The sequence below is a fragment of the Actinia tenebrosa genome, unplaced genomic scaffold, assembly GCF_029948245.1.
Source record: "Actinia tenebrosa isolate PJP-AT-01 unplaced genomic scaffold, QUT_ActTen_1.0 PGA_scaffold9__36_contigs__length_13948895, whole genome shotgun sequence".
NCBI classification, from domain to species: Eukaryota; Metazoa; Cnidaria; class Anthozoa; order Actiniaria; family Actiniidae; genus Actinia; species Actinia tenebrosa.
In genome coordinates, this window is record NW_028292586.1 from 8,941,808 (window position 1) to 8,955,874 (window position 14,067).

At 37.4% G+C, this 14,067-nt stretch overlaps 1 protein-coding gene and 1 pseudogene across 1 annotated transcript; one reads left to right on the top strand and one right to left on the bottom strand.

Annotated features, from left to right (window-relative positions):
- Nucleotides 1-1,477: 1,477 nt before the first annotated feature.
- LOC116291585 (uncharacterized) lies at nucleotides 1,478-4,719 on the top strand. The gene is made up of 2 exons (XM_089024562.1): nucleotides 1,478-2,976; nucleotides 4,565-4,719. The coding sequence occupies exon 1, from the start codon at nucleotides 1,525-1,527 to the stop codon at nucleotides 1,990-1,992; it is 468 nt and encodes a 155-aa protein (XP_088880688.1). The 5' UTR covers nucleotides 1,478-1,524; the 3' UTR covers nucleotides 1,993-2,976; nucleotides 4,565-4,719.
- On the bottom strand, nucleotides 3,600-6,566 carry LOC148904722 (uncharacterized; annotated as a pseudogene).
- Nucleotides 6,567-14,067: the final 7,501 nt, after the last annotated feature.

Sequence of the window (14,067 nt, forward strand, 5' to 3'; positions counted from 1 at the left end):
GTTCTCCTGCTTCTTTCTGTCCAATAGAACCGTTACTTTTGTCTCGGGATGTTCAATGCTGTAGATCACTTGATCTCCCATCTCTTGTGCGTTCATGTGGTAAGCAAGCTTTTCATGCTCTCGGCACTTTTCATGCTCTCGGCACTTTTCATGCTGCTTTTGGCCAATTTGAAAATGGCTCTATAACAAAACTTCCTTTTTTTGTTTTGCTTTGACAGAATAAAACGCAAAATATACAAAAAAGGCCGTCCAAGTGGGTACTGTAACGAAGCCATTGATGCTTTTGCAATAACTGGGGTTGAAATTTTCTGTTTTTCCCGCCTTGGAAAACACAATTAAAGTTATAACCCTCAGGTGGTACGATATGATTTCTGACAAGATTATACTTTTCCTCAGGTGTGAGGCGTTCAATGGCGTTGTCGATTTCCTTTACAGTCTTGGTCTCAACTATTTCACCTATATCACCTTGCATCGTCCCTGTAAAAAAATTTCAGAATGATCGGTTTTTATTAGGTATCAATAAAGATCATGCACGTAATCGATAATAATATGCTCTTCTATTGGTCAGTTGAATAATGAATAATTTGTGGAGTTTGTGAAAATCCATTCTATTCTAGTGATTAATCGAACTACTCATCCTTTATTTGTACTTACTTGTTGGAGAATTAGGATTTACTGCTGATTGAGAATCGTCAGTTAGAATGTCAGAAGGGACTTCATTGGAAGTTGGTGCGGAGTGAAATCCAGTTTCTTCAGTATCTAATGCAGTTACAGTTCGAAATGATCACAATGGTATAATAGGGCATGTCCCAGCAGGAGTTTCTGATCACTTCCAATATTTATTTGAAACTATTCGACAGGATATTAGCATATTTTGGTAATTATATCATAATTTGGCTAGATCGGAAAAGCATTGAAAAATTAGCGAGCAATGAGTTTCAAATCGATATACTTTTGTTGCATTTTCAGTGAGATAACCAGTAACGAACAGGATAGTAGATATCCATGGCCAACAGAGTGGGAAAAAGGAGGAGGAATTGTCATGCAGTGCAAGTACATAGTTTACTTTTCACAAGAAGTTTCGCATAGAGTTTCAACATGTTTACAGCAGTCGCTAGCATTCGTACCAGGAGGACGAATAACCCATGAAACTTGAGGGAGCTTCGCTATGGAATGCCGTTACTGCCAAAAGCCTTTCAGTTTTCACCACCTTGTTCAAATGGTCATACTAGATATTGAATTATGCACACCATAGATTGAGTTTCTTAATTGTACTTTCAAGTTCCATACCAAGTATGTCGAGAAATATTTTTAGTTTTAGTTTCTTGACAAAAAGTCGACGAGAACTCGACGATATTTCTCTGTTTCAAGACGAGATTTCCTCTGTTTCTCGACGAGATTTCTCTGTTTCTCGACGAGATTTCTCTGTTTCTCGACGAGTTTTCTCTATCCACAGGGAACCCAAAATACTTTTTACGGGTATCCTGTGGTCTAGCATCCATAGTTCTTTGCAAGCTATTAAACATGGCGGCTGGCTCTCGTGAGGAAGAACTTGAAACTTTTTTCCGTAATTTTGATAAGCTCTTGAATCAAGTGACGTCTTTAACCGATCACCTTCTTCTTGAATATCTTGAAAGGAAACTACAAGACTATATAAGTGTATTATTTGGAATGATTTGTCAGTTAGAAGGTGGAAAGAGCAACGACAATAAACCGTCCAATGAACCAGAAAATAAGGTTATGCTCCAACTATTAGAGGAGCTTTTTACTCTTTCCTATGGGAAATGGGAAGTCATTTTGCAGACAATATCAGAGCAGGAAGTTGAAATTGATCAATCAGGATACTATCCTCTCAAGGAGAAAACACTTGGGCGTCCAAAGTTTTCAATTACCAAAGAACAATTACTGATTCTTCGCGAGACTGGTATGAAATGGGCTAAGGTTACAGAGTGCCTAAACGTTAGTGAAAGGACATTTTACAGGCGTGTTTGAGACTATGGTATTCATGGGACATTTTCCGACATTTCAAACACAGAATTGGATAAAGTACTAAGGGAGATATTATCCATAACTCCACGTGCTGGAGAAAGCTACATTCGTGGAAGTTTGAGAAGCAAAGGAATACTTGTTCAGCGTTGGAGGGTAAGGGAGAGACTGCAAATCATAGATCCTATTGGAAGGCCAGCGAGGAAAAGTCAAGCAATACAAAGGAGAGTCTACAATGTCCCAGCACCAAATTGTTTGTGGCATATGGACTCCAACCATAAACTCATAGGATGGCCAATAGTAATTCATGGATGTATTGACGGCTATAGTCGAACAATCATCTACTTGAAATGTGCCACTAATAATTTGGCAAATACAGCTCTTCAATTTTTCCAATCTGGAACTGACATCTTTGGGATTCCCAGCAAAGTTAGAGGCGATTTGGGTGTAGAAAATTATGATGTAGCAAGGTTCATGATTCTGCATCGAGGTGCAAATAGAGGAAGTTTCATTACAGGGAGAAGTGTTCATAACACACGCGTTGAATGATTGTGGAGGGAAGTCAATCGGGTTGTAAACTACAACTACTCTGCTATATTCAAGCACATGGAACATTACAATATATTGGACTCAGCTAATGAAATTGACTTGGCAGCTCTTCACTTTGTGTTCATTCCCCGTATATCGAGATCTTTGGAACAATTTACTTCACAATGGAACTATCATGGTATCAGAACAGCTGGACATAGCTCTCCAATTGCTCTTTGGAATGCTGGTATGCTGTCTTGCAGCCTCTCCAGTTTACAACATCCCCAAGATATCTATCACTATGGTGTTGACTATGAAATGTTAACACAAGATGACTCAGATAATCACATTGTTGTGCCAGAAAATTCATGCCAACTTACTAATGGTGATTTAGAGGTACTTCACTCAAGCATTGATCCATTAGCTGATGACGGTGATTCTGGCATTAATCATTTTTGCAATGTAAGGTCTATAATTCTTGACAAATTACAAGAATAACTTTATTAAATAATCACAACCTTATCAAGTGTTTGGTTGCAACTTAAGAGTAATCTTAACCAATATTTTTACATGTACCAACAACTTTGCAGAGTGTTTGCAATATACATCCTGTGAACTTGATGTTAGTCCAATAGTCTCTATGGCAAGTTTATAGTGTTTGTTGGTTTGTATTTTGTTTTACTTCGAGGTGGGGATTTCAAGCACTGGATATGGACTATTAGTTTCACAGGTTTATTGCAATCACTCGCATACATATTCCGTAGTAGAATTATGTTCATGAAGTAAAAAAGATACATATATTAAAATGTTCTGATCTAAATGTACACAAACTTTCAATGCATCAATAATGGTTTACATTGCAACAATTTAAAACGGTTCGTAGGCTGCTCTTTAAAACAGTAACAAACAATATGATACATCTGAATGAAAATATAACTCTTTTCTTTTTTTCTTCTTTCTTTTCTTTTAACACAGACATTGCTTTCATCAATGAAGTGAAGCGAGTCAAAATATAGTCCTAATATATTTATAGTTCCTAGAAACAAAGGAACAAAAAACTATTTTTTTAAGGAAAAAGTCATTCATCCTTGCAACTCAGGCATTCTAGAATGATATGCCATTCATGCATTTACACTTTTCCAAAATACGCATTGACAAATGCATAGTCAAACATTTCAAACAGAACTTCTTCACTTGGAAGGTGGTACTCTAAAGTTGGCCTTCGTAGGTGCAAAGTGTTTGCACATGTATTTGCAAATGGAACAAAGTTCCAGGCTTTGTCTCCACTTGCCTCAGGAAACTCAATGGCTGGTGATGCACCAAACCCTAATAGTGGCTCTTCGTCTGCTCCTGTAACGAACTGAAGCACATGATTGAGAGTTACATTTCCCCTTCGACCACTTGCTGCTTCACGGCAATATTTATTAAATGCAGCATAAACACTGCTTTCATCTTTTCTGGCATTAGAACCTTCCTCTGAAAACTTTGGACCTTACACGTGTAGTAACTTTTTTCTAGTAAGCACAGCTGCTGGAGATGGACGAAAGAGTTGGAGAAATATTGGTATAACACTGCCAATCTGATAAAGACCCACCCTTGCAAACCCTTTCCGAAGGTTTTCAATGCATTTGGATGGTTTACTTGCATTGAATAGTTCCTGCAGGAGCTCTTCTGAAAGGAATCTTGAAATCGACCCATTTTGTAGAACACTAAGTGCCATTAGTAATCCTACATTTTCATAGTCTTTTGACAAGTGCTCCTTTAAGCCATTATCAAAATACATGGTCTTGATTTCCTGCAAACATAGCCTAAAAAATTCCCGTCTCGGGCCACCTGAATCTTGTGCACTTTCACCATAGAAGGATACCTCAAGTGTCAGCCAAGGATTCTCAAGTTCTTGGACTTCTTCTAGAGCACTATCAAGAACATTGTACCTGAAAACAAATAAAATTGTAAGACACAAGCCTTGACCTTTGGATATCTGAGCCCCTGAATGAAAAATCATACCTGTCAATGTTAATTAAATTGGTTTCTCCTTCCAAACTTTCAGAAGCTCTTTGGATGTCAAGATCCCTTCCAACATTGAAGGAGGATTGAGCACATCTTAGTACTTCCACAGGATCAGTGATGCCTTTCTCGTAAATATACTGTATACATAATGTAATAACTGATTGGAACTCAGAATCTACAGTTGTAGGTGATTGGGTTGGGATTGCCGCTTCCACTACTGACGATGTGTTTGGCACCGGTGTCCCTGGTTTAGTAGCAGACAATGCAGAATTGCTGGTGGTAGGTAAGGAGGTCACTTCATGCACCACTGAGGATTCATTTGAATCAGCCTTTTCTGCTGTAACCTTACTTCCAGAAGGTTCATCACATTTTTCTGGGTCCACTGTTGATAACTCTGTTGATACAAACAAATATTATCCAGTCAATATTCTGAATCACATTAAATCAGAAGGTCATGCATTTTTACTACAGAATAAGGCTGTATACAGGCATGTGTTTAACAATAAAATCATATTGTGTCATGCAATTTTGTAATCATATATATTTATGATTTCAGACCATAAATCTTAACGAAATATGGCCACCAACGAGTTTTAGAAATAAAACCCAATTTCAAAAATAACCACTAACATACTTAATTAAGCCCTATGTGCCACCTGGGCACGAGGTCGGCACGAGGTGGACAGGTACATAAAATATGAATATGAATTTAGGAAAGGTATGATAATGAAGTGGTGGTCGTAATTCGTTAAGGTCAATGTTGCACTCCATTCAGTTCAATAATTGTCATCATTTTTATTGCACATTGTGCCTGGCACATTACAGTAAGAAAATGTAAAAAACGTGAAAAAGGCTTTAAGTTTCAATGCTTCCGTTGCTTTTATTAACCAAAATACCTTTAATCTCATTTTCTTGCTTTTCAAAAACTGAAGTTTTAAAAATTAAGTCATCATCTTCATCCTCACCATCATCATCTGTTAGCTCATATACCTGTAGACACAAAATTGAAATTCTAAATAAAAGGAATATAAATAGAGTAACATTTCAATATTACAGTCAAAGCAGGTCATGTATACCCCGAATTTTACCTCAATAATACATTGTTACAAATGATATCCATACATAGACACATACACAGGAAGCCTGTCACCAAAAGCAACTGCTTTTTGCATATAGAATATCCTTTGATTGTTTAATCCAATCAATCAGTAATCGAATGTTTTGAATATTCGTTTATATAGTATCAAACAGAATGCATTCTTGAAGTAAATAATGGCTCAAATAATCATATATTTTTCGAATAAATAATGCCTTCTTAGGGGTTCTCTTGGCCTGGTATGACTGTAATTATTCTGCCTAAATCTATATTTACCTCAGTTTCAGTTTTTCTCTTCTTGGATAACTGGAGGCCTGGTATATCTAGGAAGGTCTTACTGGGTGTTATGTGAATTGGCCTATCTTTAAATATTTTCTGCAGCAAGAATGCAGACAACTGTTGCCCAGGTGCTAGATTGGGAGGCAGCAGCTTTGAATGGACTGGCATTAATATCTCAATATCATCAAATTCACCAAGTTTTGATGGAAAAAGGCTCTTCAGGTAGTCGCAAAGTGGCAAGTAGTCTAAGTCCTTGCTGAAAGTCGCCCCAGACACAATATAGTTGTTTTCAGATAGAAAAATTCGAACGCCTTGGCGGGGAACTTTGTCTTCATTCGGACCAGCAAGCAAAATAACGTCCTTTACATAAGTGCCACTTGCTTTTTTGTGTGCTGGTTTTTACTTGCTTTCGTTTTCGGCCTTTCATAAAATTATAGGCAAGCTGGAATTTAGGAACAGTAGAACTGCTTGTACCGCCGCCAGAGACAGTATTAGCGTTGCTTGTTGATGCAGTAGGCTGAGAATTTTGGCCTCTGAACGACCTCAAAATCTCTTGATGTACAGTGGCATCAGATACATTTGTCTCATTGCTCTTTTCATCCGCTTTCTCAAGCTCTTTACTCAGGGTATTTATATTTTCTAATATTTTTCGAATCGTTGGATTCATGTCAAAACTCCGTATGCCTCGTGTATGCCAATTCTAGAACGTACCACGTTTCAAAATGGCGCACATCAGCTTGCAAAGAACTATGGATGCTAGATCACAGGAAACTCGTAAAAAGTATTTTGGGTTCCCTGTGGATAGAGAAAACTCGTCGAGAAACAGAGAAATCTCGTCGAGAAACAGAGAAATCTCGTCGAGAAACAGAGGAAATCTCGTCTTGAAACAGAGAAATATCGTCGAGTTCTCGTCGACTTTTTGTCAAGAAACTAAAACTAAAAATATTTCTCGACATACTTGGTATGGAACTTGAAAGTACAATTAAGAAACTCAATCTATGGTGTGCATAATTCAATATCTAGTATGACCATTTGAACAAGGTGGTGAAAACTGAAAGGCTTTTGGCAGTAACGGCATTCCATACTTCGCATGTGGAAATCAATAAGTGTTGTCGTGTGAAACATTTGTATGATACACAACTTGGTGTCGTTTTTATTATGATTTGATTCATCTAAAAGTGACGTTCGTTATATTACCAGCTTTTTGTAACATAAAACTAAGTCATCATGCACTATCTAAATATTTACATTAGAAACTATAAGTTCATATAAAAGAAAGTAAAAACATTCCCCAGGTCATTTTCCTACTAACTTGAACAATTATTAGATTACCATGTTCAGAATGAATCACATTCAAAAGGTAATTACAAACAAATAATTCAGTAGCAAGTTAGTAGTACACCTTTCACTGCTGCAAGACTAACTTTGGTAGGTGCATAAACTACAGAATACCTAGAAAAGACATCCACAGTGCTGGAAATAACCCATGGACTTCTCTTGTGTGATTGTTCCACTACCTTCGTAAATTGCATATGCAGTTTCCTCGTCTGAAAGACGCTGATTTCTTCTCAAAAAGTCTTTGATCTGGCCAAAGCACAATTCACACGTATTAAACTCGGGAGAATACGGTGGCTGAAACAATAAGCGAACACCACAGGCATTCAACATCGCAGTCAATAGTGGCTCTACAAAGTGACCGTGATGAAAACCGCAGTTATCCATGATAACTGTATCTCCTCTCTCCAGGACGGCCGAACCATCTACTCGTGTTAAGTTAACTGCGTCCTCAAAAAAAAAAGGGGAGTTCTTGACCATTTGACGGGCCATCAAGCACATTAACAAAGTCAACTCCAAAAGGAGAGTGCAACAAATTTACAGTATATGTTGCATTACTGGCGTAACTTTGAAGCTCGAATGCGGGTACACCACAGGGCGAGTTACCATATCTTCTATTCGATGTAGTTTTTATGGCGCTACTTTCGTCAAAACAGTGAATATTGCCTGCAGTCAAGTCACTTATTTCATCGAGAAATTGATTTCGCCTTTGAATGTTTTCATTCGTAAGAGATTCTACAGGTTTTTGCTGTATTTTTTCCCCGTCATGTTGAGATCTTCTCTCAAGCATTTCGATACTGTAGACCTGCGAGGTACATCGATCACATTATTAACAACACCGTCCAATAATAGTCTCTTGTAATTCTGATATAAAAACGCTAGGTTTCATTAACTTCTCAATTTCTAAACAATCGATAACTTGTGGAGTCATTCTTGTTCTGTGTGGCCATTTTTTAAGACTTGGAACCGCCGAACTTACTCGTACTTCTCTACTGATAGTGTGCTGTGAAAAGCCGTTATGATGCATGCCAAGAACTTGTTTTCGCTCAATCTTCGGATAGGCCTGTCCACTATTATAATATTTCCCGAATCGATTTACGCAAATTCTTGTATCATGCATATTTACTAGCGGGAAATGGTTTCATATTTGTGATCATTTCATTGTTCTAATACTGCCGTGTGATTGGTTGATTCAAAAATTTGTAAGAAAATTTGCTTGGGTGGCTTTGGTTCGTGTAGTCGCACAGTAAATTGATGATGATGACATTGATAGTAGTATACAAACACCGGTTCTGCATCAATCCATCTCCGGAGCCGCGCCAGAGCCAGCGCATCGGCCGGACAATCCGCTTCGGATTTGGCCGGATGCTCTGACTTCTTGTCCGAATTTCTGGATAGCTCATGTCTATTTTTAGAATAGCCCTCTACTGAAGCCATCTTCGAGATTATGCCCCTTTCTCCTGGCAGTTGGATAATAGGCAATATCTATTTTTAGAAGTTCGACTTTCCAAACTTCTCTCGGGGTATCTGAATGGGTCATATCTATATATCGTTAGAATTTTTTTCTAAAATATCTTCGGGTTTGACATTTTGATCTATTGATTGCCACTCCATTTCGCCTCACTGCGACAGCCACGTTTGATATGCAAATAATAATCGAACTTCACGCATCAAGTATGTCGATCAATTATTATTATACTATCATAGATTGGATGTTATATTTTCTATTAAAAATATGTTTGTCTCACGAGTCGGAATCTAACCGACGACCTACAGATAATTGTTTTGCACTACAGTCTACCCAGTCTACCCCATCATCTAATGGAGAGTTTATCGAGTTGATGAATTTTAAAAACTTATGTCAATAATCCTTAATATATGTATTTTTAGAAATATAGAAAACTTTGAACCACATTTCCCTAAAACCACAGAAATGTTCTGCAGTGCTTTTATTCAAATGTTTTAGTTCCATGTTTATATACAAAAATATTAAATTACGTGATCCAGCTATTTCCACTATGTAGCTAGAATCTTGTACAAAACTCGTGACAAATCAAAAAAAAAAAAAAAAAACAACTAATAATTAATATGAAGCGTTTGGATTACTTTAGGCTATCGATATTGCATTTCTTTTACTGGTCCACGACTGTGGCTAGGGCTTCATTAGCCATATTCTCCTGGGCAATGGCTCGGACTGTGGGTTTGTCTTCGTGTAGTTTTACCCACTTCATGTTACCTGTAGACCGGTGCCTTATCTTGACAGGCCAATAATTTTCTCCATCAATGTAGACACCAGGATGGTTAGGATCGGCCTTGTTACGCGATGTTCTATACATTTCTATAATATCGTATTCTTCTGGAATAGTTCGGAATGCTGGTGCTCCTGAGATGTAGTTTTGCCACACGGGGATAGATGCATTCGACCAGATTATAGAACGATGTGTGAGTTTAGGTCGTTTTCTTTCTGGTTTTGTTTCGGTGCCAAACACTGGTGCTGACTCGACACTACTGCTCACCTTAGTATTGGCGGAGAAGAGATAAACTTGACAGCTTCCAAATATGTCTCCAAGAACTTGCTTATCGGCTGGTGTATCAGGTTTATCCACCAATAAGTATCCAAATGGCCTTTCGGTCTCACTGTGGTATGCAGACATGAATTGGTCTCTATTCTTATCAAACATTCGCTCTCTGACGATTCCAATTTGTTTTCTGTCACTAGGACTTCGAAAGAGGGCCAGATATTGAGCATTTCGACTTATATCTGTATTAAATTTTCCCTTAGGAAACATGTTTTGAAGCAAGAGGATAATGCTAGCGTTTCTATGACGACCCTGGGTAAATAATCGAGCTACTACAGAACTGTCTGTCGCTTCGGCCATCAGATCGTCCAGTATGATTATGTTGTTATATTTGGGATTAATCTCACTCAGATCCTCGGACAGCTCGGGTAAACCTCTTTCAAATTGAATTCTTTTTCCAAGGGATTTTATCAAAACGTCGTAACGATCTTGCCATTGATAATAGCACCAAAGAACACGGATATTTTTCTGCTCTTCATACATGATACGTTTCTTTTCTAAAATCTGTTGGACGAAATAGGTCTTACCACACTGAGTGGGACCCACGACCAAGAGAAAAAATTTATGGCGGAAGTTGAATTCTGGACAGGGTGCAATAGTCAAAGACGGCGATACTTTTTGGAGTTTTTGTTGATTTGAGTACAGAGCTTGTTCTCTTTCGAACGCATCTGATTTCTTTAAGACTACGTGCTGGCTGTGCCGGTAGTGATCTTGAGATGTGGTTTTGTGGTGCTGAGAACCTTGCAGTTCCTAACCACTTTTTCCTTTCATCCCCATATAGGTTATGTACTTGACGTAAATGATTACATATAAACTGTAGATCAGGCTTGTTACAGACAGGACAGTCTCTCTTGTACTCGTATGGCATGTTGACACTTTGGAAGCTCAATCATAAATGGAGGAGCATATAGTATTTCAGTCACTTAAGTTCCTTTTTTTTTCCGATATGGGGTAGATCATATGAGGTGGATGTAGGGTGGAAGTGGGGTGGATGTGGGGTGGATGTAGGGTGGATGGAGGTGGATGTACGGTGGATGTAGGGTGGATGTGAGGTGGATGTAGGGTGCATGTGGGGTGGATGTGAGGTGGATGTAGGGTGGATGTGGAGTCGATGAGGGGCGAATGTAGGGTGGATGTGGGGTCGATGTGGGGTCGATGTGGGATGGATGTCAATCTACACTAGAATCTATACTAGAATCTACACTAGATTCTACACTAGAATCTATACTAGATCTACTGTCTACACTATATATGGAGCTAGGCTATCAGCTATCAGGCTATCGCCTATTGGCTATGGATATATTTGAATAAAAGCACTGCAGAACATTTCTGTGGTTTTAGGGAAATGTGGTTCAAAGTTTTCTATATTTCTAAAAATATACATATTAAGAAATATTGACATAAGTTTTTAAAATTCATCAACTGGATAAACTCTCCATTAGATGATGGGGTAGACTGGGTAGACTGTAGTGCAAAACAATTATCTGTAGGTCGTCGGTTAGATTCCGACTCGTGAGACAAACATATTTTTAATAGAAAATATAACATCCAATCTATGATAGTATAATAGTAATTGATCGACATACTTGATGCGTGAAGTTCAATTATTATTTGCATATCAAATGCGGCTGTCGCAGTGAGGCGAAATGGAGTGGCAATCAGTAGATCAAAATATCAAACCCGAAGATATTTTAGAAAAAAATTCTAACAATATATAGATATGACCCATTCAGATACCCCGAGAGAAGTTTGGAAAGTCGAACTTCTAAAAATAGATATTGCCTATTATCCAACTGCCAGGAGAAAGGGGCATAATCTCGAAGATGGCTTCAGTAGAGGGCTATTCTAAAAATAGACATGAGCTATCCAGAAATTCGGACAAGAAGTCAGAGCATCCGGCCAAATCCGAAGCGGATTGTCCGGCCGATGCGCTGGCTCAGGCGTGGCTCCGGAGATGCCGATCCGATTGATGCAGAACCGGTGTGTGTATACTACTATTGATACAATGTAATATAAAAAATATCAGTCTATTTAACGACCTAAACATTGAAAAATTACACCTGTTCTTAACTATCTGGTACATAGTCCTATTTCTTTTGTAGTTTTTTTTAAATTTTATATTATTACATAGTTAATAGAGGGGAGCTGATTAAAAACTGACAAGCACACCTTTGGTGTCTTTCTTCTTCTCCTAGTTTTTCCTTCAGTTCCTGGAATACAATTATTATGCTTAAGTTAAATGAATTAATAAGAGTTAACATTGAATTAATAAGAATATTTTTACCTCGTTCATTTTTCGCATCTCATAATTTTTTTCTTGTGTTATTATCACTTCTTCCTGTAAAACCAAGAAAAGAGGGAATTTAAAAAAAAATAACTAGAGGGTATGACGGAATAAATTAAAGATGAAAATAAAAATTAAAAAAAAAATCGGTCTCTTTACAATACCTGGATGTTTTTGTAATTTTCCCTGGTTCTGCAACAAAACAAAAACAAAACAAAGCAAAAATTGTCAAACAGGCGATCAACTATATTTTCATTTCTTCAATATTTACATCCTTACCTTTTAACCTGTTTTTCCATCTCTTTGGAACGATCCTTAGTATAAAAAAAAAACAACAAAAAAGTAGAATATTAGAAATTGCTGAATTTTTGCTAATGGGCGAGGAGGCCTATCACGTGACTACTAAAGACGAAAAATGACGCAACGACTGATGATTTATAGTTAACATAGCCTAAAGTTAGATTAGACCTATTAATACATTTAGGCACTGCCTAAAAGCGGAGCTCCCGATACCAAATTAGGGAGCCAGGGAGCCCTCATTTGAATGAATCTGAAAGGTAAAAATAAGATCGAGAAAAAAATCTTCAATTATTTTTATTCGAGATGAAGATAACGTATCCCATAATAAAAACCATGCATTGAAATCGAATCAAAATGCACTACATTGTTTTTTATGCGCGATTATACCATCCCACTTAGGAATTTTGAACACAACTCACCACCAGCCACCCCACGGGCTATTTTTGTTCTTTGAAGGATTCTTCGACAAAGTTTTCCATGGCCGACAATTTTAAGCTTTGAATTCCTGTTTAATTTTACTTTAAAAAAACGAAAGATAACTACAGACAATCCAACAAAATATCAGGTTTAGTGAAATTTACCTTGGATGTCTTTCATTGAAATCGAAATTTTGGAGATTCCCGATTCTTTTAGGACGAATCAGGACTATAAAACAGACTTGAAAACTGGTTAAGGTGAGAAAAAACTAAAGCTTACTTGCGTCTTTCACATGATGTTTGGAAAACCATAAGAATTTTGATGTTTTTATATTAAATGTATTTTTACCGCAATGAAAAAAAAAATTGCTTTGGTAGCATCAGAGAGTAAATTGCCTGGAGATCATCAACTAACTAAACTTGAGAAATGAAGGCCCTGAACATTTTAAACCAAATGTGCCATCAGTTAAAAGGAAAAAGTTTTCTTAATTACTTCATTGAAATAATTTTATTCCTTTCATATGAGAATTAACTACTTCGAGAAGCTTGAAAACTAAGCTTACTAAATTTTGAGATTCGATTTTACCAGTTTTCATGTCTGTTTTCATGTGTGAGAAAGATACGAAAATCACGAACGACAAAAGTTTTCGAAAAGCAAAGTTTATATTCAGTATTAAACTTGACACGAACAACTGAGACAAAATAGAAAATAATGCAAAATACAAAATGACTAATTTCTTTGTCAGTAAATTGGCATCTGTAAATGTTTTTGAACATTTTTGTGGTTAGTCCGTCGATAGACGGCTAACCACTATGCTATCGCGTAGCATGAACCACTTCGCCTCCCCTGATAGGGCAAATCATTTTTCGCATTTTATGTAGTAAGTTTTTAATTTACTGAATTTATCAGTTCATTTAACTGTTAGAGCTTTCATTATACATCTCTAAACAGTGGAATAACAGTTTTCATGGCCAATCTTAACAGCGAAATTGCAAAAAAAAACAAAAAACGGCTGACCAATTTGTGCCGTGCTGCTGTGGGCCACTAGACCTTCCCCCTGGGGTTAATTGTTGGAATCGTGCCACAAGTCATGCTTCCTGTCATCTATCCAGGTCTGATGTTCGGTCATGTTGAATGCGATAAACTTCCGATAAGATGGTATGCCATTTTCACTCTTGGATTACATCATCATATAAATCATAAAAATTTCTTTTCCTTGTTGCTCGAGTTGCTACAGCAAATTTTCTGACGTC

What these genes read in the sequence shown, in the direction of transcription:
- LOC116291585 (XM_089024562.1), top strand. Translation starts at nt 1,525, where the DNA reads ATGGCGGCTGGCTCTCGTGAGGAAGAACTTGAAACTTTTTTCCGTAAT.